Below are 27,887 nucleotides of genomic sequence, written 5' to 3' on the forward strand. Positions count from 1 at the left end.
CATTAATAGATTGCTTGATATTAATTATTAATATTAATTAGATAAGATAGCAAGTAGAAGCAGTGAAAAACTACAATTGTCAAACAATGTGCTTTGTGTGCAATGCATAGTTAGAAATATCTGCAATATTTAAATTAATGGATTTAGCTTACCTTCATCCTTTCACCCAGTGAAGTGCGCACTCTGGTTTTGAATTCCCCCACTTTGCTGCGGTCTCCCTCGTCTGTCTTGAGATGCACGTTGATCAGGCTGAAGGTGATGGGATACGTGTCTGATATGGACACCTCAGTCTCACTAGACATGACGGTGGCACTGGTTGCACACTTGAGTGTTTCCAGCACTGGCGCCACATCCTCCATCATTTGCCAATATTCATCTTTCAGCTCCAGCGTCCTCGCGTCTGAGTTTGGTCACTGTGCGGTCTGACAGTACAGCAGATACGGGCCACCGCTGCTCCGTTAGTCTGTTAAACATATCACTGGCTGAATTCCACCTGGTTTTACAGGATTGGATGAGTTTATGAGACGGTAGCTGCATTTCTTTCTGTTTTGCTGCGAGCGCTTTGTTTGCTGGATTGCCATGATTGAAGTGTTGCACGAGTCTGCTAGCAGCTACAATGACTCGGTTAATGTAGGTAGCGAAACCGTCGTTAATGGCCAGCTGCAGAGTGTGGGCGAAACATGGAACTGAGAGCCAATTGACTCGTGTGGGACTGTTTGCCGAGACGATATTCCTAGCATTGTCGTGTACACAAGCAACTACACGGCCGCTGAGTCCCCATATATCCACAGCCTGATTTAACTTGTCAGCTAAATTGTCAGCCGTATGCAGGGCTCCAGACTAACTTTTTCCTTGGGTGCACTGGTGCGCCTAAATTTTTAATTTGGGTGCACCAGCACGTATTTATGGTGCACCCAAGTTTTGAGTTGTTGAGGGGGAGGGGGGGGGGCAACCCGGGCAGCTGTTACCGGTCTTGCGTGTTCCAACGGTTTATTGGTGTATAATAAATCGCTGTCTAATCAATACTTCATTCACTGCCTCTTCCGTGGTTATTACAATATTATGAATAGACTGCTCTGTAAAAAAATAAATAATAATAATTATACCAGATACATTTTCAGTCGCACCGGTGCGCCCAAATAAAATATTTGGTCGCACTACCCCGAATTCTAGGCGCATGTGCGCCCAAATTAGGCGCACTCTGGAGCCCTGGCCGTATGCCTCACTGGCATGCTCTCTAGGACTGCTGACATTAACTGCCAGTCCGGTTCAATGTAGTGGCATGTAACTGTGATGTAGCTTTCTGTAGTTAAGGAAGTCCAACAGTCTGTTGTGAGGGCCACATTCGCGGTTGCAAGTTGTATCTTCAACTCTGCCTTCTTCCTCACGTAGCTTGCTTCCACGCGGATGGTTATGGTTGTTCTTTAGGGGATTTTGTACCCTGGCTCGATGTACTTTAGTACCTCTCGAAATCCTTGTCCGTCAACCACATTTATCGGCAGCAGGTGTGTAGTAACCATGTCACAGATCCGCTGGGTAATGCCCTCTGATTTTATGGAGCCACATACCCTTCGTCCAAACGCAGTGGGGATTGTAGGCTGCGATTGAGAACCACTCGCGGCTGCTTGTAGCACGGCTGAATGCGACACATTAAGGTGATAATTTAACGAAGTAGTGGAGTTGTTGTACTTCAGAATATTACCACATATTGTACATTTGGCGTCTTTATCGTCATTAATCAATTTGATATGGCTCCATACTGCACTCCGTTTTGCCCTCTTCATCGTGTCAGTGTGTCCCGCTTTTCGTTTGTCTTGTCCTGCGCTTGCGTTCCCGCTCGTTCCCGCATGTGCTTCAAGTACGTCTGGCGTCAAGCGCGCCCTCACGTGGACTAGTGGGGAATTACGGGTTAAAAACGCGATTAATTGCAAGTAATTTATTTTAATCGAGTAATCTCTTATCGACAATTAATCGATAATCGATTAATTGTTTGCATCCCTAATTATTGTTGTTTTTGATGGTGTTTTTTTTCTGGAACGAGTATTCGAATATTCGCTCGGAAAAACCAACGAGTATTCGAAGCCTGAAAAATGGCATTCGGGCCAGCCCTAATGGTAATTCAACATTAAAACACCTGCGGCTTATAGTCCAGTGCGGCTTATATATGTACACATCATTCAATTTAGCTGCTGCGGTTTATACTCCGGTGCACCTTATAGTGCGGAAAATACGGTAATCCAATTGTGAAATCGGTGTTGTAATCAGCAGCATACAAGCTAGTTATCTTAAAAACTAAAAGTTTCAGATGTCCTGCGTGATGATGTGTTGAGGTTTGCTCAGTAAACTGAGCTGACTGTTATCATGATGCGTTCAAATGTAACATAAAGAAACGGGAAATTGAGTTTTAGGGGAGAAACATGAGCAATACTGTATTACTCATGTTTCTGTATTACAAATAAAGTTGTATAGTATTCTAATCGTTTTAGTATCTATAATTAAAAATACTGATGTCAATATTTATTAAGAATTACATATTTAATTTAAAATAAAGTTATTTATTTTCTAAATATTTTCCTCATCAATAAAAACGCATCGTATTTCCACCAATTAATAGAAAAGCATCGTTAGTGGTATCGATAAAGACTCGACACGCTTCGGGACGCAAGTAATCCGCGGATCGGCTGATTAAAAAAAAAAAAAAAAAAAAAAAAGGAGAAGAAATGTTGTGCGTTCACGTGATCAGCGCATGTTTTAAAGGAAAATTCCGTTATTTAGCTCATTGAGCCCCCTCTCTGGTTTGTCTAGGATGAAATATAGTGGTTGACACACCGAAATGTTGACTATTGGTCCTGTCTCAGGTATTTGGCTCATTTCGATTCGCCCCTGCCTGCTTCAGAAGGCCTGCTTTGGGCATTCACAAACCTGTCCTTAAAACCACCCTAAACGTTCGTTTTCAGAAATGTGCAACTCACCGAGTGGTTAGTGGTGTTCGTTGATGTTCCTAATCAAGTATCGTAGCAAAATAGACTTTCTGTCGTCTTTGACTTGCCGTTTCGTAAATCCCAATGAAACTGGACCGGAAATTGACCGTTTGTTTGGTTGTAGTCTTTTCTCTCGGTTCTCCGTATCAACACAAGGGCTAGATCCAAGCGAAAAGACTACAACCAGCCCCCCTTTCTGTTTCCGGTCAACGAGCAATGAGTTTTCCAACAAAAACCAATGGATATACAAAATGCCCAAATAAAACACAGCAATTTCTCTATCATACATCGGGACATACCCCAGGCAATGCAGACATCCTGAATTTGAAGTTGTAAATCCAGGTCTGCTGTGCTTCCTTTGGACACAGTTTTTATTTTATTTGATTTACTATCCATGTTAAAAAATAAGAAGGAATAATGCCTCAGATTGCACTTTTCTTTTTTTCTTTTTTTTTAATGTGGACACAAGCAATTTTTTAGATATTTAATATGCTTAAAGGAAGCAGGTCTATTCCTAATTTTTCACTTTATTTTGTTTTTACACATTTAAACATTTTATTTAAAGTTACATTTGTCTTGTTAACTTTTTTTGTTGTTGTTGATCCGAAAATGATCCGACCCGTGACTCAAAAACCGTGACACGATCTGAACCGTGAGTTTTGTGATCCGTTGCACCCCTAATATCAATAAATATTAATGATCCCCATCTAGGGATGCAAACAATAAATCGATTATCGATTAATTGTCGATAAGAGATTACTCGATTAAAATAAATTACTTGCAATTAATCGCATTTTAACCTGTAATTCCCCAACCGTCCACGTGAGGGCGCACTTGACGTACTTGACGCACACGCGGGAACACAAGCGGGAACACAAGCAAAGCAGGGCCGTGTTCCAGTACCCGTACTTCCATGAGTATACTTAAAGGAAGTATACTATCCGCACTGGCTACTACGTTAATTTTTCAGATGTGAGTGCTGTTCCAAATCGAGTAGGCTACTCCGTGGTGCACTAACCGGAAATTACGATCACGACTGCCGCCGTGGCTCCTCCCCCGCAATAAACATCCCGCTTTGAACGGTGAACTCTTTACGCCTAGCAGCTATAAAAAGCTATAAAAACTATAAAAACTACAAAATGACTCTATTAATGCAGGCTATGTGGAAAATGCGCCGACTTTGGCTCAGCCTGGCTCCGCCTCTTCTGCTACGTAGCTAAGAAGGCTGCCGTTGAGTAAGGGGAGTGTCCTTCGATCCACACTTAACGATTAGCCCGTTTTGAGTACGGCATCCGGGTCCTTGAAGTATACTTCTTTTCGCCGGATCTGAATTGGAGTACTGCGTACTCAAATTTGGGGTAGTAAGTACGGACAGTACGGGTATTGGAACCCGGCAGGACAAGACAAACGAAAAGCGGGACACTGACATGATGAAGAGGGCAAAACGGAGTGCAGTATGGAGCCACTTTAAGTTGGTTAATGACGACAAAGACGCCAAATGCAAAATATGTGGAAGTATTTTAAAGTACAACAACTAAACGACTTCGTTGAATTACCACCTAAATGTGTCGCATTCAGAAGGAAATTCAGCTTCGCAGAAGAATTGCCGCTTATCAATTAATCGATCATCGATCGATAAGATGAAACAACTATCGATTAATTAATTACTCGATAATTTGCATCCCTATCCCCATCCCTACTCCACAGAACACCCAAGGTAAATCAATTATAACGGCAGACTATAGGTGTAAATGTCTGTGTTGATAGAATGTTAGAAATAAAACTAACCTCGCATCGCATGAATCATCGCATTTTGAGGGACTACTTTCTCAGCAGCAGTGGAATTTTACCTAGATCGGTCCGCCGCTGCCGTAGCCTAATACCAGGAATTAACACATCTGCTGAGACACAGCAAGTCCCTCAAAATGCAATGCTATGCAAGGTTGGTTTTATTTCTAACATTATTCTATCAACAAGACATTTACATCGACAGTCTGGCTTTATAGTTGATTTGCCTCGGGTGAATGAAATGTGTTAAACTGTCCCAAATGACAAAGAAGACCAAGCAGGGCTCCAGACTAACTTTTTCCTTGGGTGCACTGGTGCGCCTACATTTTTAATTTGGGTGCACCAGCACGTATTTATGGTGCACACCCAAGTTTTGAGTTGTTAACGGGGGGGGGGGGGGTGGGGGGGTTGGACCGTGCCTGCCTTGCGCTGAGTTGTTGACGGGGGGGGGGCAACCGGGCAGCTGCACCGGTTGCACCGTCGATATTTACGCCATTGATTAATGATATTTTGACCATTAAATAAATGCCTTAAATAAATGCCGAATATCGTCAGACAATGCCAAGGGATCGGCTCTGTCCCGAAAAACCCTCTGTCCCCGGAGAGACGCCTGTACGATAAGTGCGCCGAGGTCCATGAGAACACCCACAAATGGTGACGCCATTATCGGAGGAGGGGCTAGGAAGCTGCGCACGGCGATATAAGTAGCCGATCTCCGGGTAGACTCCCTGAAAAGCTGCTCCCGACCAGGTTTGGTTGCGAGCGTAAGTCACCATGGTGATACTGCGACGCTAAAAGAGATCGACTTTCATGGTACAGCTAACCCAGGCTTTCAGCTCAACATACCTCGCTAACCCTCTAATCGAAGCTTCGTAGTACAGGCCCCTGGATTGGGCTTCGCGGGTTTGTTTACCGCCGTTGCTATTGTTACCGGTCTTGCGTGTTCCAACGGTTTATTTTAGGTATCTAATAAATCGCTGTCTAATCAATACTTCATTCACTGCCTCTTCCGTGGTCATTACAATATTATGAATAGACTGCTCTGTAAAAAAAAAAAATAATAATAATTATACCAGATAAATTTTCAGTCGCACCGGTGCGCCCAAATAAAATATTTGGTCGCACTACCCCGAATTCTAGGCGCACGTGCGCCCAAATTAGGCGCACTCTGGAGCCCTGCCAAGTCTAACTTGGGAATCTGGCCAATGTCAATCAATCCAAAATTCCGAACTACCCCTTTAACTATTTACATCAGCTGCAATTTCAATCTATTCCGCACATCTGCAGAGGCCTCAGACCTCCATTTTCATTGTCTTTTGAATTCTTCAAGTGTGCCCACTGCCCAGCTGGAACTTCTGCGGGACCTAGACATGAGATTAGGCAGGCCGGGCACAATCTAAACTAACTACGTAACTTGCACAATGCACTGTTGAGTGACGTCAGACTCCTTCCCGCTCCACACTCAGTAGCCTAGTGGGGCTGTTTGTTGCGTATGCATATATATTAATATTTATGCTTATGCATTCTGTATATTATTTTTCTGTGCATGACTAATATAACAGAAAAACGAATTGGGCTTGAGGACCAACTCTTGTTTTGTCCATTAAATTGTTTTAATTTGAAAGGGGTTGTTTTTGTAACAGTCCAAATGTAAACATTGGGCTTTGACCATCGTGAACGAGTAATGGAATATTGGATTGTTCTGACCCATCCCTAACAGAAGCCATGCATAGCTTTTGTCTGCCTTACTGCAGGGGCTTTCCCAGTGGAAAAACACAACTGTCCTCCAGGCCTGTGGTGAAAGAAAATCCTCTTATGATCTCCCATTTCACCAGTTCTTTTACCTGCCATTCACACAGTTGGCTTGGATAAGCCTCAGTGCTAAAGGGAAGGTCTTGCTCTTATTTCTGTCAAAGAAGGACACTTTCTCCATCCAAGTGTGATTGAAGGTGGGATCTGATTTGATTTTAAAATGAGACCATTGCAGGAAGAGGTTTGCATTGACATTATATAGCATGGTAGGGCATTGGATGGAGACACTGCTAGAGATACGTTTGTGTCCTCAAACTGAACCTCTTCTAGGAGTGGAAGTGTATAGGTGTTGTTGGGGCGGTCAGTAACTTGAGCCCCTCTTTCACAGCCAGTGAAACGAGCCATCAAGTAGATGAGATGTGGAGGGGGGCTGCACAGAGACGCGTTTCTCTTCCTATGGAATAAGGCTCCCAAGTGCAATGTCTGGCCCTTTTGACAGAGGCCCAGCCAGCAACTCCCTTTTTGTGGCTTAGCAAACAGACGGTGGCAGCTATTTTTGGGAAGGGCCCAGGCCGCCACGGAGCTGATAAACCGCCAGCCGGTTCAAGAAAATAGTTTCTTGGTGAAGCCACTACCCACAAGGATATACATTCATTTACATTTTTTCTGAACAGCCCTTATAGCTAGGGTAGGTCATTCATTTTAGAAAGTTTTTTGGTCATATCTGTTTAAATGTTCTTTGCATCGAGACAGCGTTAAATAAATCAAATGCCCTGACAGAAATGTTTGATCAGTGACTCTCGCATGCCTGTAATAAGACCGTTTTCCAATCAATTCATTGGGTCAGGATGATTGGGTGGCCTACCTCTCTGTCTACCCACTTGCCCTCAACGCATATGCCTGTGCACTCATTGCAGATGACCGCAGTCTTCCACAAGACTAGCATACCTTTTCCTGAAGCTATTCATATATTTTGGGGGAGTGGCTTTGGACGGACGCCCGAAGAGGTTAATATTAACCACTTGATTATTAAAAATTAAATATACTTCACAATCTAGCTTACTCTTTCTGGTTTGTCAAAATTTCCTACCCTAACTTTAAGTATGTGTCTTGTGGCATAATCTTGGCTGTTATATACCACTAAATTTGTAGAATTTGACTTTATTTTAACAATAGCCATATTGATAACAATTTGGTGATATGGCTTGATTACAATCTCATGTATTTGTTGATTCCTCATGTACTAGCAGCTTGTCAACCAGTGGGCAGTAGCGTGTATTTTACAGTTTAAAATGTCTATTTTCCCTTCGAGCTAGGTCCTACCAGCGGCCAGTGACATTCTCTGGTTGCACAATGGCTAGGGTTTACTGACCTTGACCATGTTTTTGGAAATCCCCCAGCCCTGCTATGGTTGCCTTGGCACTGAATAGTGAAAGCGGCGGCCATCTGTAACCATGGGGCAGTCTTACAAATGTCATACATTCTGGGAGGCATTGTTGTAAGCCACAAGCCTTCCATTAATGTGTGATTGTTGTTGCTTTCACATGTATAATTACAGTTTTCTCCTCCGTATATTTGAACTCTGTAAGCCTTGTCTTTTCTGATGGGACATTTGAAAGGAGGCGTGTGGGGCTGTTTGTGTGCGTACGCGCATGTGTTCGGCCGAGACATGACCTTGGTGTAAGCCGTAGAGTCTCCATGCCGAGCGTGTGAAAGCAGCACAGAAGTAGCTTCTCTTTTCCTATTTTCACCCTGTTACGAGTTGTGCCTCCTGCAAGCCTTGAGCTCTGCGTCTGCCGAGGAGGGAGAGAGTGTGGGTCAGTGTTCCAGAGATCGGATCACATGACGGCATAGATGACTCACCCCTCCGGGCGGTCTGGAAGTCAGGAAGCCCCCTACTGGAGGGGCTCTTCATAACCCCCTGCCCTTACAGCTGCCACTCCTCTGTGGACAGGGACCGCCTAACACAGGATGCACACCATTCATTTCAACCGGAAGTTTCTCGTCAGACATTCTTTCTTTGTAAGGATGACTCGGCAAACCATGGGCAATTTATTAGCATGATTTCCCATGCAACTTTATGTTCACGGGTAGTTTTGTTTATCCACTAACATGATGATGAACAGGATTTCTATATGTTGAAACCGTGAGCAGTCTTGGCTGAATAGACCGTTATGTTATATTTTAGTCAGCAAAAACTGAGTTCTATCACAGTGAAATTGGGGGTTTCCCTTGTGATTTAACCGATGATCCAGTTGATTACCATTAGCATTGATGTAAGCCAGCACTGTATTGTGTGGTTAACCACCTCTTTGAGGTACTAAGCACTATGCAGATTGTTTGAAACATCACACTGACCCAATCACACCCTGCTTCACAGTGGAGATAAACGGTAAAACAACACGTTATATTAAGTGTACCGGGTCATTCTAGTGTGTGTGTGTGTGTGTGTGTGTGTGTGTGTGTGTGTGTGTGTGTGTGTGTGTGTGTGTGTGTGTGTGTGTGTGTGTGTGTGTGTGTGTGTGTGTGTGTGTGTGTGTGTGTGTGTGTCAGAGCTATAATTCAAAATAGAAAGAAGGAAAACTGTTCAATGGTTTAAATATGGTCAGGTACTGTCTTTTTATTTTATTTTTTGTATACTTTCTGGTACAAATATGTGTGCAACCACAAATGTTACCCTCCTTCACCTTCAGTCTGTGTGAAAGTAATCAAGGATTCTCCAATGACTGTCCCTTCTGCTACGTTTTATTGAACTCTGGTCCCCTCATTTAACTCTGGTCTCTTCATGACGTGAGCCCCTGTTTAACTCTGGTCTCCTCATGACATTAGCCCCTGTTTAACTCTGGTCTCCTCATGATGTGAGCCCCTGTTTAACTCTGGTCTCCTCATGAGCCCCTGTTTAACTCTGGTCTCCTCATGATGTTAGCCCCTGTTTAACTCTGGTCTCCTCATGATGTGTGCCCCTGTTTAACTCTGCTCTCCTCATGATGTGAGCCCCTGTTTAACTCTGGTCTCCTCATGACGTTAGCCCCTGTTTAACTCTGGTCTCCCCATGAGCCCCTGTTTAACTCTGGTCTCCCCAGGCCTAAAACATTTTTTTGTTTGGTTCCGGTTTCCGACCGACCCTGTCAATTTATGTGCGACCCAAATTATTTTATGAGTTTTATAAAAAAAAAAAAAAAAAGTTTATTTTTTTTAATGTAATTACGTTTTGGTACAGCACCTCTATAATTACGTTTTGGTACAGCACCTCTTCTTTCTGTACAAGGATGAGCGAATTTTCTCGTTTTTAAATGAAAACAACCTACCTATCATTCGCTGCCGCTGGAAAAAAAAATAAAATAAAATAAAATAAATTCCCTACCTACCCATGACCTCAACTGACAGCCAACAGGAACCAAACTTTTTTTTTTTTTAGGCCTCATGACGTGACGTGAGCCCCTGTTTAACTCTGGTCTCCTCTTGACGTGAGCCCCTGTTTAACTGTGGTCTCCTCATGAGCCCCTGTTTAACTCTGGTCTCCTCATGATGTCAGCCCCTGTTTAACTCTGGTCTCCTCTTGAGCCCCTGTTTAACTCTGGTCTCCTCATGACGTGAGCCCCTGTTTAACTCTGGTCTCCTCATGACGTTAGCCCCTGTTTAACTCTGGTCTCCTCATGACGTGAGCCCCTGTTTAACTCTGGTCTCCTCATGACGTGAGCCCCTGTTTAACTCTGGTCTCCTCATGACGTGAGCCCCTGTTTAACTCTGGTCTCCTCATGACGTTAGCCCCTGTTTAACTTTGGTCTCCTCATGACGTTAGCCCCTGTTTAACTCTGGTCTCCTCATGATGTGAGCCCCTGTTTAACTCTGGTCTCCTCATGATGTGAGCCCCTCTTTAACTCTAGTCTCCTCTCTTCTCTCTCCTCTCCAAGTCTCCTCATGACGTTAGCCCCTCTTTAACTCTAGTCTCCCCTCTTCTTCTCTCTCCTCTCCAGGTCTCCCCATGACCGTGAGCCGTGGGCGGCGGCTCAGCGGCTCCCCCCCTCTGGTGTGGACAGTCACTGCAGTTGGGGCCCTGTAACCAACCCCACCCCCTTCCCCCCCCCCCTCCCCTCCCTTCCCCCACTCATCTCTCCCCCCTCCTCCTCCTCCCCTAACACTTCTTGAATATACCTCCTTTTATTCCCTCCCCTGCCTCCCCCACCCTCCCGCGTGCCGCTGGACGTCATGAGCATAGTAATCGCGCTGGGAGTCACCACACCTGAAACCTCGTACTCCGATATGGCTGCTGGATCCGAGTGAGTACAGAATGCTGCACTCGGTCATCACAATCACGATTGTGATGTTGATGTGACGATATTGATACATTTCATGATATGCTTGTGAGTTTTAAGGACCATTCTAAACAGTCTGAGGGTCTTAACTAGAGATCGACCGATATGGATTTTTTTAGGGCAGATACCGATACCGATTTCTTTTCATCAGCCTTAGCCGATTCGCCGATAACGATTTTCTTTAGCCCATATTTGGAGCCGATAATACCCTGGAAATCCAGAGTTCTCGCGAGAGCACACTCTGGGAACGAGAAATATACTTGTGTATATTCTGGCCCTCCCCTGGCCCAGAACATTAATCAATCACATCGATGTATCAATGTAGGCGGACCAAAAGCGTTGCTGTTTTACCGACCGGATACGGCAAGAGTCTTATCTATTGGTTAGCTCCGCTGGTCTGGATACGTCACCCCTTGTATTCTTCTGATTGGTCGTAGTGTTATCCATTGTGTTTATCCAGTGATATTTTCAAATGCATGCTTGGTGCCGCTGTCACGTTAAAATTGTACCGGGGGCGAAAATTGTACCGGCCTACGTCATCAGTTGTTGACAACTTGACAACTGATTTGATTGGGTTGTCCGTTGCCGGGCAGGTTTCAAAAAACATTCGGCTCATGTTTCCAAAGACGAAATAACATAATACAGATAACGGATCGCTAGATAACACTTGTTTTTACTTTATATTTGTATTGAATTGTTTAATCGAATTTAGCTAGTAAACTGAGTGTTTAAAGCAGGTTTCAAAAACCTGTCTTGTCACGCTCAATGAAGGAGTGCAATGAACGAGCATGAAAGTTTGCGATTGTTCAAGAACCTTCCTACGTCATTCGACGCGATCGCCCGTTGCCAGGCAACAGACGATCGCGTCGTCTGTTGCCGGGCAGATTTGGAATTTGTCAACAACTGATGACGTAGGCCGGTACAATTTTCGCCCCCGGTACAATTTTAACGTGACACCGCCCCTCGAGTTGGGTAATTTTCATTACTCGTTGCCAGACCCTACAGCTTTCTAGATGGGGGTCTGGATTTCCAGGCTAAGCCTCCCTCAATTTACTTCATAAAAATGACATGATGATGACAACAAATGTTACAATGTCTCAATTTGGGGAAAAAATTAACATTTATTAAACCGTCTGTAAATCACGCCGAAGAAAACGAAAAAAATATATATTGATAATATATAATCGGTCGATCAGGTATGTGGGCATTTGTATGATATTGAACTAAACTGCCTTCCTTTCTCTCTGACGGTTGAACCCTCATATAGGGATGCATTTATTCATAATTTCTCTCCAAAAAATACTTTGTAAATGAGAATTTCCCCATAAACAAAATGGTCAAATAGAAAATAATGTTCAGATATGTATCCAGCTGTTCTCGAAATCGCGATAAAAATTTGATTAATCGGCTAGCCCTACCCTATGATCATTTTAAGGCAAGTCCCTTATTAGTGCTATTCGTGAACATTCCAATATTCGTTCATTAGGTAGGTATTAAAATCTCAATTTAGTATTGGAATGCTTGGGTTACATTTCATGGGAATATCAAAGCAATATTCCAGGGATAGAATATGTAGCGGCGGAGACATCTCAGTCCAAGGACGCTTAAGGTAACGCTTAGGTTAACGCTTAAGTTAACGCTTCACGCCAACCCTTCACGGCAACTCTTCACGTTAACACTTCAAGTTAACGATTAGGTCGACGCTTAAGTTATCGCTTAATGTTGGAAGGCTGATTATGGTCCCACGTTCACGCAAGGCAATGACCACACAGTCGCTTCGACGTAGTCATAAACCTTTATGGTTCTGCGCCATTGGGTTTACGTGTCGATATGCGTGTCTGTGGTATAGAGAGAACAAATAGTTGGTCTTTGTCTGTGCATGCTATTACTTTATTTATTGGTCTACTACTAGAAATTTTGATTATGATATTGATTCTAGCAACTTGAAAGCTGAATACGACTCAAACATTGTGCAACAAAAACAGAAGATAGGCTGCTATTTGTTCGTAGTTGTCCATTCTGGACATTATATTCGAAAATGCAAAATTCAAATCTTTTCCCATGGTTTTATTTTTTTTTACATACAAAGCTTAACGCCGGAAAAGGTGTAGTTAGCAGACCAACCACAGCCCTTGTGGCTGCGTCACCTCGACGCATGGTTACAATTTTTGGGAGGCGCACGCGGCACGTCAGGTCCTTGCGGTCGACGGAAGGAGGGTCCGCAAGGGCGTAACGGGTCCGTAACCCCCTTGCGTTGTGCAACGTGGAACCACAATTCCGCCTTAATGCTTAAAGTTAAATCTTCATGGTAAGTTAGCTTGGGGGCAACCCTTCACGTTAATGCTTAAGTTAACGCTTAATGGTAAAGCTTCATGGTAGCGCTTCATGTTGACCCTTCACGTTGTAGCTATGTTCGTTCTTCTTTTTGCGGGGATCCAGGCCCTCAATACTCCTTGTGTGCGATTTCTCTTCGGTGAACGGCAATAGTCACGCGTGCAATCTTATAAAAAATGTGCAGTGTTCAAAGCAGTTTGCTTTGTGATGATTGGAAGAAGAAGCTTTTTACTAGTCTCCGTAGAACGGATGAGGGTGTCTGAAAGACATGTGCGTCCACACAGCAGTCCTGCTTGATATCGTAGTATTCAAACAGAACCCTGTAGGGAGGAAAAGGATCAGAAAGCATTCTGCAGCAGCGCAAAATACGCACTATCAATCTACCAAGTTCTTAACTAATATTATCGGGCCAAGACTAAGCTAAACTTAATTGATTTATACTATAAACTGGGCACTATATTTGCCCAGCCCTATACGGTAAACACATTTAGAAGTATGCAAGCATTTCCGGCTATATGAATTCATATGAAGACATTGTTACGTTATTAGTTTGTGTCTCTTAGAGATGATAATGTCAGGTTCTGGGTGGGCGATATGCTGCGTCATCCTTATCTTCAGGGGCGGGAGGGACGTATACAGGTGATGTGTTTTTATTTTTGAGGGATAGGCTATATTGTATAAGAAACAACATTAATTATGTGTACAAATAATATTCAAGGCTCTGTCGTTTTGAGAATCGTATGGTTAATAGACTATGCTCCTTATAGGACAGGAGATAAAACTCCCCAGTTTTTCCATTTAAGAAAGGTGTATTGTATTTGGCATGCATCGCATGCCCTGGCATGCATCGCATGCCCTGGCATGCATCCCTGGCATGCATCGCAGCCTTATCCTTCGGACCAGTAATATTCGGACCAAGAGTGGATCTGATACCCACTGCCTCCAAACAGCACAGACGATAGCCTGCCGATTTATTTGCAGATTGATAGTGCAGATTTCATGCAGTTTGTTCAACCTTTCAATTGGTCGGAATTCAGCCAAGATTTCCCTCGGTTGACCACAGCCCTAGATAATGTTAATCTTGTTTGCTACAAGGAGTCAAAATGTACTTTACATGAGTGAAGCCGGGCCTATGTGACCAGGAATCGCCAGCAGCCTGTAATGAACATCCGTGCGCTTGAGTTATAGTGGTTCTATGGATTGCAACTGGCTTCGACACGCTTGCCTACAATCCAGACTCAAAACATTTGCCTCAAGACCCTTTTTAACATTTCATTTTTACCTTTTGTTCAGGGGGAGGGATAGTATTTTAGAATAATGTTGGCCAGGTTCTTTAGGTTCCCAAATGGCTCTGCTCACTGTGAGATGTTTTGGGCTGTGGCTCCACCTAGTGTCTGTCTGGAAGAAGTCATTCTCTTTGCCTTTGTCTCAGCCCTGAGTCAGTGGAAGCAAGTCCTGCGGTTAATGAGAAGAACTACAACAGCCACAGCTGTGGGAGTGCACAGAGCCATGGGTACCGGGGCCTGCCCTATACGGTGAGCTCACAGGTCATTGGTTAAATTATTTGACTCTGTCCTGAATTTGTGTTGGAACACGACCCAAAGGACAAATGTAAAGAAAATAAATTAAGAAAACGAGTACCTCACTCATGACCATGAAATCCATTACTTCCTTGTCCACAAGTGTTGTTTGAACAAAGCTAAACATACGTATTTAACCTGCCATAACTACAATATATCTCTATTTAAATCTATAGATCTAGATATCTATAGATAAATCTATCTTTACGATGCATCTTTAGTTACCACTGCTGCACTGTTTCACATAGCGTGTTTTGCCTTCATTTTCATTCGTCTCCATTTTTCGTTTCCCTCCCTACTTTTTCCTTGTTTTGCCTGAACACCCGTTCTTTGAAGATGCAACAGTCTTCCGTTGTGTGTTGTCAGGATCACAACTATGGCGCTCCCCCTCCTCCCACCCCACCCGCCTCCCCGCTCTCCCAAACCATCATTCCCCGCATGGAGCTCAACGGCGGCGTGGCTCACGGCCATGGCTTCCGCCGGCGCGCCGGCACCGAGGACCACTCTGCGGACAGCGACAGCTCGTCCTCTGAGGACCCTGAGAGCTGGTGCCGCTGCACCCTGACCTCCGACGGCCAGCTCAACAAGTGCCACAACTGCAGGTGAGCACATCTCTGGACCGGGCGCAGAGTTTTGCCGCGCCTGTATTGTGGTTGCTTTTATCCCCACGTCTCCTCCTCACCTTGTTCTTCCGGCCCTATCCGCAGGGGCGTGTACTGGAGGAAAGCACCCGACGGCCAGCACAGGAAGCCAGAGAATATATCCGGTGAGTTGAAAGAGCGACCAGGATGTAGTAAGGCGTGCGTCTTCTTGTTGGTTCATCTTGTTGGCTGGCATGTGCCTCTGTAAACAGCGTGATGACATGCTAGCTTCTCTGCGTAGTGGGGGAGAGCAGCGCAACGGAGAGCGGAGATGAGGAAGTGTCTCCGGCCAGCGTGTCGTACACGGCCACGCAGCACACGCCGACCAGCATCACGCTCACCGTCAACCGCATCAAGAGGAACAAGTCCAAGAAGAGGAAGAAGAGCACCGAGAAGGCTCGCGGGACGCCCAAGAGCAAGAAGGTCAAGGTATGTTTTTAAAAGCTGGGCAATGCTTGCCATTGTGCGTGGCATTTGCCCGGATGTTTGGCTTGATGGTAAATGTATATCCACATAACGTTCCTTTCCTTTTTTTCTTTTAGGCCTTCAGAGAGGGTTCTAGAAAGTCCATGAGGATGAAGGTACGATTTGAATGCTTTAATGTTATTTTTTTGTAGTCATACCTTGGTTTAGTCAACCAGCCTGAGGCATTTAGCTGGTTCCATCCCTTCTGAGTTGCACTTGTGGTCAGCCACTGGTCATAACCACACTGCCCTCCTTCACCCCCTGTTGCAGAACTCGACCACAGAGGCCAACGTGTTGGACGAGAACACTGCAGAGGGCTGGGAGACCAAGATCCGCCAGTGGACGGACCAGTACGACGAGGCCCACGCCAACCAGTATAGTGCAGACGTCCAGACGCTTCTCGAGTCGCACTGCGGAGCAGAGACAAAGACGGAGAGCGTTGCCACAGCAACCGCACAACAGTCGAAGATCAACACGACGACGACGGCGACGACCCATCTCAGTGTTGACGTGGACAGCATCGACCACACAGAGCCAGCTAGCAACAACGCAGTGTTGAGCTCCCAGATGCAGGTAAGCTGACCTCTCAAACTCCCACTACACACTTGTTTTCTTCAGGGAGGTTGCTGCATAGACTGCCCCTAAGGCCCAAATCTGAAGCCCAGATGACTGAGAAATTAAATCGGCTTAACCCGAGCCAGACCACTCCCTTTCTATCCATTAGATGCAATTATCCAAAGTTTGATAGAAGGCCCTGTCAGAGGGATGCTCACTGTGTGATATGTGGCCGGAGTTTTCCATAGTCCAACTCTTGTGTGGTTATGAAATGCAATGTGAATTTGTTTCAGCTCCAGCTGGGCCGTGTTACGCGGGTGCAAAAGCACAGGAAGACTTTGAGGGCGTCTAAGAACATGGACCCTGGCACTCTGATCATAGAGTACCGGGGAAAGGTCATGCTCAAACAACAGTTTGAGGTCAACGGGCACTTTTTCAAGAAGTAAGTCACCTTCATAAGTAAAAATGATGCTCAAAAGGATAGTCCTCTCCCGGTGCCACATACCATTATTCTTACTCTGTTTCTGCAGACCCTACCCGTTTGTGCTGTTCTACTCCAAGTTCGACCAAGTGGATATGTGTGTGGACGCGCGGACTTTTGGCAACGACGCCCGCTTCATCAGGAGGTCGTGCACGCCTAATGCCGAGGTGAGATTCTTTCTTCATTTATTTGTTTTATTTCCAATGAACCACGGTCATATTCTTCGAACTTTGTTTAGGGCTGTGCTTTATTTGTTTCTCTGTCTTGTCTTCACTGAAGGTTCGGCATGTGATGGCAGAAGGAATGCTGCACCTTTGTATACACGCCCTCGGGCACATCACCAAGGATGCCGAAGTCACCATCGCATTCGACTACGAGTTCCACAGCTGGTCAGTATCACGGCTCCCTAAAACTGCATTTCTTTGTCAGTAAGCGTTTGCTTGTTCAACATTATTTCTTTGTGATTTGAGTTGGTTTGAGACAGTTTGTAACACTCATGCTGTGCACTGGGGGAGGGCTTAACTAGGATATCAATAGCAAGCAATATTGACAATAAAAGGTTCAGTAAAATGAGTCATTGATGAATTAATTCAATGAGTCTATGGTATCGTCTACCTCAGCAGAAGCAAATGAAACAACAGCATATACCGACATGCACTTTGTCCCCCCCCTCGACACCAACCCCCTCAGCAACTACAAAGTGGACTGCGCCTGCCACAAGGGCAACCAGAGCTGCCCTGTGCAGAAGCACAACCTCCGCCCCAAGGAGGACCCGTCGTGTACCCCCTCTGCCCCTTCTTCACTGACCGGGGCTGAGACCCGACAGCGCAAAGCCCGCAAGAAGGAGCGGGGCGAAGGCCCCGCCACAGGGGCTACCTCCGACGAGGGCAGCCAGCAGCCGGAGGCCGGAGAGCTGCATGCAGCCAGCGACACAGAGGTGGCATTTCCCTCGGAAAGCTAGTTAGCTATCAATTAAAAGCCTTGTGATGGTGGCTGAGCATCAGGTGCTCTCGATCTTGACTCTCACATTCTATACCTTGTGTCCTCACTCGACCACACACACACGCGCGCACACTAACTCAGTCAGCATGTTGGTGCACAAAATATATAAACTTATTTTAAACAACATTTACATTGATATTTAAGAAGACCCATTCTAAATATTGTGGTATTTGGATAGTGTTGTAAAGTCGTCTATATATTATGATGAAGGACGGGCTCCAGGATGAGATGAAGCAGGAAGAGGCAGAGGAGGGAGAAGTGGACGAGAATGGCCTCATCAGCTCCAGCAAAAAGGTAACACTTTGGACTATAGTGAAGGTTTCAAAAAATACAGAGGTGCTTATTACACCAACACAATGAGGACCTTTTTGAAAGGAAAGCATTTGTCTCAAATCCCTGTTTTGTTATGTTTAAGAAGGTCCTACGAACAGTGTTTGTCTTCCTGTTTGTAGGCGTTTGACAGCATGGAGAAACGACGGCGAGCAATGGGAGCGGAGGACCCTAAGGAGGAGTGTTTGGACCCCGCGGACGGAGCAGTGAACCCCTCTACTGGAAGCACAGCAGCCGTGTGCATCAGCACCCGACGGGCCACCTACGTTATGGTCCGTTGGAGTGAAAACCCTTTCTCCATCAGGTTCATCCTGTTTGGTCCAGCAACTGACCTGAGAGTTTTTCCTCTTTCTTCCGTAGGAACTGCCCCAAAACGAGCCAGAAAAGGCACCGACATCCTCGGCCCCTGGCCTCGCCGCTCCGACTAAGCCCCCGCCGGCCCGTTCCAGCAAGCCCCGTTCCAAGAGCCGCATCTCGCGGTACCGCTCCAGTTCTTCGCAGCGCGCCCGCCGCCAGAGGCAGGCCCTGGCCCAGCAGGCCGCCGCCGCCGCCGCCGCCGCTGCCGCCGCCGCCACCGCCACCACGGACCAGACGGCAGTGCCAGAGGAAGAGGGGCTCCACGGACCGTTCAACACAGAGCTCAGTGCGGGGGAGTGCGGCCTGGGGGCCGGCCATCTCCTGGACCCTGAGGTCTGCCTCAACAGAGGCACCCTGCGCTACCCAAAGACAAAAAAGGTTTGGGAGAAATCTTCTGAGGTTTTTGCTTTTGTGGACGTCTCTAGCTGTTTTCACCAGTTCTATCAATTATTTGTTAATTTGTGAAAAAATTACAGCCCCCACTTACAACAGCATTATTACAGTGAACATATGAATATCCAAGAACTTTCCAACTTTAACTCTGTTTGCAAGATCAATATGGAATGGATCGAACAGTTCTTGACTCACAATAATGGTCCAGATGGTTTACCAACTCGGTCCAAATTGTTTTCCACTAGGACCACACTGCTTTTCAAGTGTCTAATGTGAACTCCCCTTCAACCCCTAAGTACCTGGTGACGGAGTGGCTGAACGACAAAGGACCCACTGGGGAGAAGATCCAGCCGGACGTTCCCTCGGATGGGCCGCTGCGCATCACCACAGACCCCACGGTGCTGGCCACCACCCTCAACATGCTGCCAGGCCTGTCCCACACCTCCTACATCTGCACCGCGCCCAAACACTACGTCCGCTTCGGCTCACCCTTCAACCCGGAACGCCACCGCCCGCGGCCGCTGCAAATGGATGGCACCTATGGCTGCTACAAGAAGGTGAGCACCTGCTCGAAGCTGGGGTCAGGCACGCTGACTCTAGCTCTAGTCCTTTATTGGAATTGGTATCTGCTGCCTCTGAATTAATCTCTATTGCAATTGTTTTCATAGTTCGGACTGAACAAAAGCGGTATGTATGTTAAACGTAGTCCGCCCGTTTGGCTCATCAACAGCGTTTACCAGAGGCTGTCCTTGGCCCATACTAAAACCTGATTGCTGTTTCAGTTCAAGCCTTCTCTCACGGTCATAACCGGACCACTGTGGCATTTAGTCGCCACAGCTCTGCGTCCTCTTTGTTTTAGAAATGTATCCGTTCTCTCACCCACACAGCAACAGAAGGTGGGCAGCCTCAGATTAATCCAATATGGAGACCTTTTCAGGAAGCTCCAATTTAGTGTAGTGGTGTAAAACACTGGCGTAATGTGAATGGACAGGCCCAGGAGGAGAAGGGACTAGATTTGGCCAGTGTGGTCATGTCTCAGTGAACCGTGTGACCTTGACGCCTCATGCTGTAATGTGTTGTCCCGAGAAGCGCTGGATCAAGCAGGCAGAGGACGAGAGCTGCTCAGCCAGCCTGGAGGACGGCTCGGAGTCCACCTCGTCACACCAAAGCACCAGCAGCAGATCCACGCCCAACCCCACGTCTCACGGTATGTTCTCCCCCGCGTTATACCCACCAGCTTCCCGTCAAAAAGAGAATAAACTGATTGGATGATATAACAGTCAGTGAGTGGTTTGTGAGAGACAGCCCATGTGTGTTTGTCAGGATTCTTTGGTTCTAAAACATGATGTCTCCTAATATTCGTTTTTCTATTTGATCGTTCGTTTCGACTCTGGACCCCTCTCACAGAGCTCCTGGCCCCCTTTAAGAAGCGCCGGGCCAAGTACGCCGCCGTGCCGCTCCCCATGCAGCACCTGTCCCGCCCGCTGTCGCCAATCACACCGCCGCTGCCCGAGGACCCTCTGCACCCCCTGATGGGTCTGCCCTGTGGCCCACTGCTGCTGCCCAGCAGCCTGGGCTACTCGCCCATCCCCTCGCTGCCAACCAGCCGCTGCAACACGCCCCTGCAGTTTGAGGTAACTCAGTCACATCCACTGGTTACAGAACCCTTCATTAAGCAGTTTGAGACGGCGCAGTCACATCCACTGGTTAAACAACACTGACCTCATAATGTATCTTTTGAAAGGCCTTGCACTTGGTTTAAAGTACAGCTAGCCCTCCTAGTCCTAGAGGCCCTGTGTGATCGTCTCATTTATCTATGAATGTCCTCTTCTTTTGGGTCACCCTGCAGAACATATCGTCCCCAGAGGCCTCTCCCGTACATCGGCCTGAGTCCATATCTCCTGAGGTAAGCCCTCTTCGACACAGCCCCCTTCTGAGTCATCACCTCTCGGTACAGAGCAAACCCGCCTGTTTCCCCCATGTCCTATCGGGCCCTCCCAACCCTGTGCTTCTGTCCCCAGCCCTGCTTGCGGAGCGATGCCGACGGACCGCAACTCCTCTTCCAGGACCTCTCGCTGCCCTCCAGCTCCGGCAGCCCCGCGCCCGCCTCAGAGGACTTTTCTCTCCCCGGGGGGCCCTACGGAAACGATTCCCAGGGCCTCCCTGCGTCGGGGGGCCTTGCCCCGCCGTCCTGCCCCCCCTCGGACCTTGCCCCCCCGCCTCCGGGCCGCGACCCGGCGTTCAGGACAGAGTTCAACCTCATATACACGTGCTCCCCGCTCAACGCCAACCTGGCCACGGTGGGGAACGGCGAGCAGCGCCCCTCCCGGGCTGAGGGCCGCTTCTCCCCGCCGGAGCCTTCCTTTGGGGGCGCAGGCATCCAGGGCCCCCCTGGAGAGCCAGGCTGCATGTCCCCCTATGGCGAGTCTCACTACAGTGCTGGGGACCTCTACAGCGAGAGCAACTACGGTGCTGGGGACCTAGGCGGCACGTCCCCCCACACTGGCCACCAACCAGTGAAGAAGAAGGCAAGTTGGTTGAGCGTGTGACCCTGCATGGCGTTTGGAATATTAAGCCCAAGCTGTAGCTCGTCAGTCAGGCCCTCCTCTGTTACAGTTTCAGCTGTATAAGCTTTGTCCCAAATCACAGGTTCTTAGGTCAGTTGTCCAGGGAATGGGAATGAACTACAAATGTGGATCCATTTAAGATGTTTGCGTGTGCGTGCTTCTGTGGATATCTGAAATGATTATGAATGTATGGCTCCTCTATATTATTCTTCCTCCTGCATACCTCCTATAGCTGTTCTGTCCTTACCTTCCTCTTCCTCGTCACTCTGAGTGATGGTTGAAACCTTTTCCAAGTCTTTCTTCCTGCTTTTCTTCCAAGGCAGAGGGCCAATCAGCATGGCATTAGTCTGCTGGCAGGAAGGCCCGGTTACCAGGCTATAGCTGTAAGAAGTCAATACAAGCCAGTACAGAATATGGTGAATATATTCTCCCTATCCAAATACGTCTCTATTAGTGTGCATGTCAATATTTGTTTTTTGCATCTGCATAAAACGCCACATCCACACCCCCCCACCCCCCCCTCATTTGTTTTTTATTTTGATTTGCTGTGGTGGACACTATTCTTTTCAGTGAGATTCAGTAAACGCATTAGTTGCCTTCCAGCCCCGAATGAAAGTAAATTGAACGCCCTTCTGTATCTGCTACATACCATTCATGACTCTTTTCCTGCCAGCCCGCTTCCTCACAGAATGATCAAACAAAGTTTGCACAAAGTACAACGGTGTAATACAGGGCTCCAGCCCAATCGGACATGGACGCATCCCCCAAAAGTGTCCTTGTTGGTGCTCATGTTTATTATGGTTCGGTAGCATGTGCTGTTCCTAAATTGCAAGAAAATACTGTTGGCTTGCTCGTTGATAGCACACACCATTTGAAGGGTGGGATGCACCTGTCCATCCTATGGACATTATGTGCAGAGTTTGCCGTTTTATTTACAAGAATCTCCCAAATAAACATGGTGCATTCCATTGTGACCACTAGAACGTGGTCAGAATGGAGCAACAGGAGAAAGCATTCACCCCATGGCTCAGGGCTTATTTTCAGAAGGCCTGGGTTCAGGCGTCCATCCATCTGCATATCCTTCTCTCTGGTCAACCGGCTCCATTTAGCCTCTCTTCCCCCCCCCATCCCCAATCCCGGTCTCGGCTGTGACTTGGGATGGGCGTCGCCATTCTGTTGTCTTCACTGTGTTTGTGTTTTAAATCCAAAGTGTCTATTTGAGCGTTCTGTTGATGTTGTCTTGGGTATGCGTTTGGTTTGGAAATAATCAAGTGTTAACTAAAAGCCATGTTATGGAGTTTGCTTAAAGAGTAACAAGTGAAAAGTTGAGAGCGGGGTCATTTCTGGGGTCACTGTGGCTCCTTTTTCTTATTGGTTCAAATTGGTGACATCATTGCAACAATTGCAACAAAGATAAATGGCAGCTGCCTAGGTGGAGTGCTGTCTCGTATTTATGCTTTGTCCTTTGCGTAGCCTCTGTCAAACCAGATGACCGCTGTAAGTATTCTCAGGTAATAGTAAGATACGGTTGCATCCATTTACATAAATGTCAACCTCCTTTTCCAGAAAAACATGTGGGCTCTGTTGGAGGAATGGAAATGCAAATGCCGGGCATGTCTCGGTGCATGTGCGACTGCCATTTGCACAACTAATGTCGCAGGGCGTCTCGTTCTCCTGCTGGAGACTTGATGAGCGTGCGTCGTCCTGAGCGGAGCAGCAGTCTAACGGCGGCCCCTCTCTCCCGACCAGGTGTCTCTGCTGGAGTACCGCAAGAGGAAGCAGGGCAGCGGCCGCGAGCCTGACCCGGGCAGCTCCTCCTCTTCCTCCCTGGCGGTTGTCCTGGGCAACCAACCTGGTTTCCACTACAGCCAGGATCCCTATCATCCTCCGCCTCCTGCCCACCCCCATCACCACCTCCAGCCCCCCGCGTCCCCGCTGAGCTCCTTCTCCTCCCCTGCCCACGCCTCTTCCTCCTCCACCCCCCACGTAGAGGAGGTCAGCCCTCCGCAGCACAGCCCCAGCCACTGGTGAGGAACCCTGAAGGTGGAGCGTGTTCGGTCCAGCCCGCAGTGTAGCAGTATGGGGGCGTGTTGATCATGTAAACATGCTAACCTCCTCGGTCCGTCTCGTACATGAACAGGAAAGGCCAGCCAGTCTTATTGGAGCTTGGGGATGATAGTCGACAGCACTTAATGATACCTGACGCCATATAACGGCGACTCATTAGTCCTCACTGCCACTGTAGAACAACACGCTGTACTGATGGCTAGTCTGGTGAGGAGACCTGAAGACCTAACCCAGCTCCCCGTTGCCCCTCAGGATGGTCCCCACCAGTGTGGAGCGGCTCCGGGAGGGCCAAGGGGTGCTGGAGCGTGTGCTGCGGGGTGGCATGAAGGTGGACCGCATCCTGAAGAAGACCGACGGTGACAAGGAAGCCGGTAAGCATTGCCCCTGCTTCTTGTTTGCCGTTTCACGTGTGTGACCTGGTTGTCTCTAAAGGTACGGCCACGCTGAGCGCCTAACCTGCCGCTTGATCATTGTGTGTTACAAGAATGGTTCAACCCGCTACTTTTCTTTTGCTCCACAAACATGCATCACTACTATCGCTGCGCTGTATTTGTTGTGGGAGTCCGAGGAACGTAGGAAATCCAAACGCATGATAGAGCTTACATCGGGCCCAGAAAATCAAGCCCGACCTGGTCCGAGCCACAGTTAATTAGGCCTACTCTGCTAAATATATATGTAAGGGATAATGTATAGAACGGTGGGCAGCTGGTCATTATCGGGAAAATAAGGTTTTCCGGCGCCCAGCGGAGGTGTCTTGCTTCGCCCTGAAGTGGCTTATTTTCGATAATGACTGGCTAGTTCTATACATTATCCCGCTTTATTACATGGCTACTTGCCAAACCGAAAAAATAACTTCACATTGTCATGGTGTATCTTTTTACAATTTGTTCGTTGCCAGCATTCGTAGTGTTGATCAGCATAGATATAGTCTGCCAAAGACGTTGACGTCGCTTAGCAACCGAAGACGCTGGGGTTGACAAGTTACCGGACTACTGGCCATGCAAGTGAACGGAGCGTTCCACGGCACTTAGAAGACCCCTGTAATAAAGGCCTACAATATTTCTGATTATGGCATAGATTTCTCCTCAGATTAGGCCAATAAAGCAATGATTTAAAAAAAAAACACAAACACTCGATCAAAGGCCCGGCCCGAGGATAGTGGTGGGGAAATATAGGCTGGACCCGGCCCGCGGCTCGGACTTGGGCAGAGAATCTAAACTCTAGTCTAGTGCATGACATCCTCCGTAGGCGCTCACAGCTGGGTGAGTTTCACCACCTCCTCATCGTTTCAGCACACACTGAAACGATGACTTGGTTGTCCATGTTCTTTCTGCATCTGCGTGTCCTCCGTCCCTCTGACATTGACGTCGGGTCAAGCTCAAGGCTGATTGGCTATCACGGCTAAGCGTCACGTGTAAAAAGTTCAATATTTGAACTTCGTCCGTTGGTGCGTTGGGCTCATAGGTGCGTTGGCCGCGTTATTTAGGTGCGTAAAACGCCTCTAACGCGCTGCTTTAGCGCGTCTAATGCATCTACGCACCTAAACCAATGGCAAAAAGTCTGATTTTCTAGGCCTCTAACGCGTTCAGTGTGGCCGTACCTTAAGTCTCCCTGGCTTACAGATGGATACGAGCCGCAGGGGCCGCGGGGCTCTCCCAGCAGGAGCCCAGCCCGCTACAGTCCCTCCGTGTTCTCCCAGCAGGTGAGTCTCCTCCTTAAACCGTGTTTGTTTTAATGGTGCTGGACGACAGCCAGGCTAACGTGTTTGACTGGGCACTTGTATGCAGTCGTGTGAGGGCCAGCGGCAGATGGACAGCCCCTCGTTCCACCAGCAGAGCAGCCCCTCGCCCTTCTCCGGCTCCTACAGTCCGTCGTCGGGCCAGAGCTTCTACTCCCGCCTCTCCCAGGACCACCCCCCTTCGTCCTACCCCGGGCACCACCACCCCTCCTCGTGGTCGGACCCCCTGCCGCCAGGCGGGGCTCTACACCAGCAGAGCAACAGCAGCTGCAGCAGCAGCCACCTGAAAGCCAGCCTGCTGAGCAGCAGCAGCGCGGTGGGGTCAACCACCCCGGGTTCCAGGGGCAGTGGGCAGGCAAAAACTGACCTGGCCTCCCAGGCCTGTAGACTTATTCAGCAACAGCAGGGGGCGCTGCAGGCGGGCGCCCGGCTGTTGTCGTCGTCCCCCTCAGGGGCCCCACACTACCCACCACGCCACGGGGCCACACCCTCCATCGCCCAGTTCCAGCACCCGCCGCTGCAGGGCTCTGGCGTACGGACCCAGTCTGGAAGCTTTTAGTGTGTGTGTGTGTGTGTGTGTGTGTGTGTGTGTGTGTGTGTGTGGCTCCTCAGGAAGGTGGTGGGAGGGGTGGATGTACAGATCTAAGAGGACTTATCATGGCGTTTATTTTCTTACAGTGTGTGTCATGTTAAATGTATGATGCGTCCTGCACAGAGCTCCTCACTGACCAGACTGAAAAGGAATCAGTGCCAAGAGCCAGTTAAAAAAAAAAAAAAAAAAGACCTTTGAAAAAAGAAATCAGCGTGTAACTTGAAATCCCCCTCCAGTGTCGTCGTCTCCCCCCCCCCTCCCCCTTCGGGGCGCACGCTACGTTAAGGCCCAAAAAGTGAAAACAAATCAACAAAAACACAACAAGCTAGATTCTTGTACAAAGTTGTGAAAGACGGTTCGAGACGTGTTCCTGCTCCTGGATCACGGCCCCCTGGGTCCTGAGAAGGCTTCTGGGGCTTTGATTCCCTTCATTTTTTCTTCATTAGTGGACTTCTCTTTGATTTGCCCGCCAGTTTCCCCTACAGTAAAGACGCTGCTTCATTGGGGGCAGAGGTCAAACGAGGAAAGGAGATACGATCATTCCATGGGATCGTCACACATCTGAAGCCCTTTCCCTCATGTTCCCTCTGGGTTTCTCACAACCTGAATGTCGCTTCACTTCAGTGCTTTGTTTCCACTGTAACATGTTTGTGAACAGATGCGGAGCCCTCCCCCTCTGTCATCTCGGTGCTGCAGCCTTGTTAGTGTTGGGTTTGAGTGTCCCGTTCTTTGGTGTGTTTTATTTTCTCCAGTGATGGAGGCTCGACCCTTTCACAGTTGTTCTTCCCGCCAAATCGTGTACTGTTCATAACAGCCCTATTCTATGTTGGAATGCAGGCGCAAATGAGAATCTGACCTTATTTCTTTAACTATTTTGTTGGGTTTATCTCATTGTATTTCTTTGAATCCTTTTGGATTTTTTACATATAAATATGATTTCTTTTTTTTTTTAAACAAGAAATTATCCTTTCTGACAGTTCTGTGCATTCCGTATACCAACAAAGAGATGCGGATGAGTTCTCTGGGATGGTTTGGATTTTTTATATATATATATATATATATATATATATATATATATATGAAAAAAATGCTGCTGTGGTCTCGTTTTTACGCAAGAGCTGCTTCATCACGTTTTTCCGTTTCCAGGAAATGCTGTAATCAGTTTCATGTTTTCTACAAGTGTCCCCCACCTGGGTCGAAGGTCATTGAAGACCTCACCCCCACCTGGGTCCTGGGTGTAAAGACAGTTGGAAGACCACTCCCCTATCAGGGTCCTGGGTTAGAAAACCGTTGAAGACGTTGTTTTCTGTGTGTTCTCTGTTCCCCGACCTCACAAGAACGAGAAACCTTCAGTACATCCGCTGTGGACCGGATCTTCTACAGGTTTAACATTTGATGGGCCAACAGCGCACACAAACACACTGGGTCGGCCTTAGAGGCACACACACCAGACCTCCCCCATCCCTCCACTCAGACCCTCAGACCCATGGATACTGAATGTTGGACAAAGTGATCTGACCCAAAATTAACCAGCACCTTAAACTGAATCAGACACCATACAACCGGTGTGTATGAATACATGTACTACTTTGTAAAGAGAACTGTAGGGACTGGGGGGTGACTGGTACACTTATTGTGAAATGCATGATCTATTTGTTTTAGGGTCCAAGTTGCGCTGTGGTGGAAATTCATTACCTGGACTTGTTCTTCTCGCCGGTTTCTGGACATCCCCCAGAGGAACGAAGTAAACAGCGCTGCATTATGGTGTTCATGGACACTTATTCAAGCCTTCTTTTCCCGTTGGTTTCTTTGCAGAGCGTTAACCCCCCCCCCACACACACACACAAACACACACACCCATCCCTTCTGAAGAGTACAGGAGCAAAAGAGATGTAATGCATTTTGATAATAAAATACTTATGATGGGAAATGTATTTTGGAAAGAAAA

General features: G+C 47.4%; 1 protein-coding gene across 7 annotated transcripts in view; it reads left to right on the plus strand.

Moving 5' to 3' along the window:
- The window catches only part of setd5 (SET domain containing 5), a 73,431-nt gene extending 45,544 nt beyond the window's left edge, over nucleotides 1–27,887 (plus strand). Inside the window, exons 2-25 of one of the 7 annotated variants that reach the window (XM_030375211.1) lie at nucleotides 10,499–10,801; nucleotides 14,604–14,706; nucleotides 15,088–15,353; nucleotides 15,459–15,517; nucleotides 15,634–15,815; nucleotides 15,935–15,973; nucleotides 16,128–16,430; nucleotides 16,706–16,854; nucleotides 16,943–17,060; nucleotides 17,173–17,282; nucleotides 17,584–17,830; nucleotides 18,106–18,189; nucleotides 18,348–18,497; nucleotides 18,586–18,960; nucleotides 19,272–19,532; nucleotides 20,065–20,182; nucleotides 20,383–20,609; nucleotides 20,825–20,881; nucleotides 20,997–21,503; nucleotides 21,866–21,958; nucleotides 23,292–23,569; nucleotides 23,862–23,980; nucleotides 25,232–25,311; nucleotides 25,397–27,887. In XM_030375211.1, coding sequence (XP_030231071.1) covers nucleotides 10,731–10,801; nucleotides 14,604–14,706; nucleotides 15,088–15,353; nucleotides 15,459–15,517; nucleotides 15,634–15,815; nucleotides 15,935–15,973; nucleotides 16,128–16,430; nucleotides 16,706–16,854; nucleotides 16,943–17,060; nucleotides 17,173–17,282; nucleotides 17,584–17,830; nucleotides 18,106–18,189; nucleotides 18,348–18,497; nucleotides 18,586–18,960; nucleotides 19,272–19,532; nucleotides 20,065–20,182; nucleotides 20,383–20,609; nucleotides 20,825–20,881; nucleotides 20,997–21,503; nucleotides 21,866–21,958; nucleotides 23,292–23,569; nucleotides 23,862–23,980; nucleotides 25,232–25,311; nucleotides 25,397–25,906 — 4,506 coding nt within the window. In that variant the 5' untranslated portion in view covers nucleotides 10,499–10,730 and the 3' untranslated portion in view covers nucleotides 25,907–27,887. Of the gene's footprint in view, nucleotides 1–10,498; nucleotides 10,802–14,603; nucleotides 14,707–15,087; nucleotides 15,354–15,458; nucleotides 15,518–15,633; nucleotides 15,822–15,934; nucleotides 15,974–16,127; nucleotides 16,431–16,705; nucleotides 16,855–16,942; nucleotides 17,061–17,172; nucleotides 17,283–17,583; nucleotides 17,831–18,105; nucleotides 18,190–18,347; nucleotides 18,498–18,585; nucleotides 18,961–19,271; nucleotides 19,533–20,064; nucleotides 20,183–20,382; nucleotides 20,610–20,824; nucleotides 20,882–20,996; nucleotides 21,504–21,865; nucleotides 21,959–23,291; nucleotides 23,570–23,861; nucleotides 23,981–25,231; nucleotides 25,312–25,396 lie in introns of all 7 variants that reach the window. The other 6 variants (XM_030375212.1, XM_030375210.1, XM_030375213.1 and 3 more) reach the window with 6 other exon arrangements.

This window comes from Gadus morhua, chromosome 13 (assembly GCF_902167405.1).
Source record: "Gadus morhua chromosome 13, gadMor3.0, whole genome shotgun sequence".
In the NCBI taxonomy this organism is placed as follows: Eukaryota; Metazoa; Chordata; class Actinopteri; order Gadiformes; family Gadidae; genus Gadus; species Gadus morhua.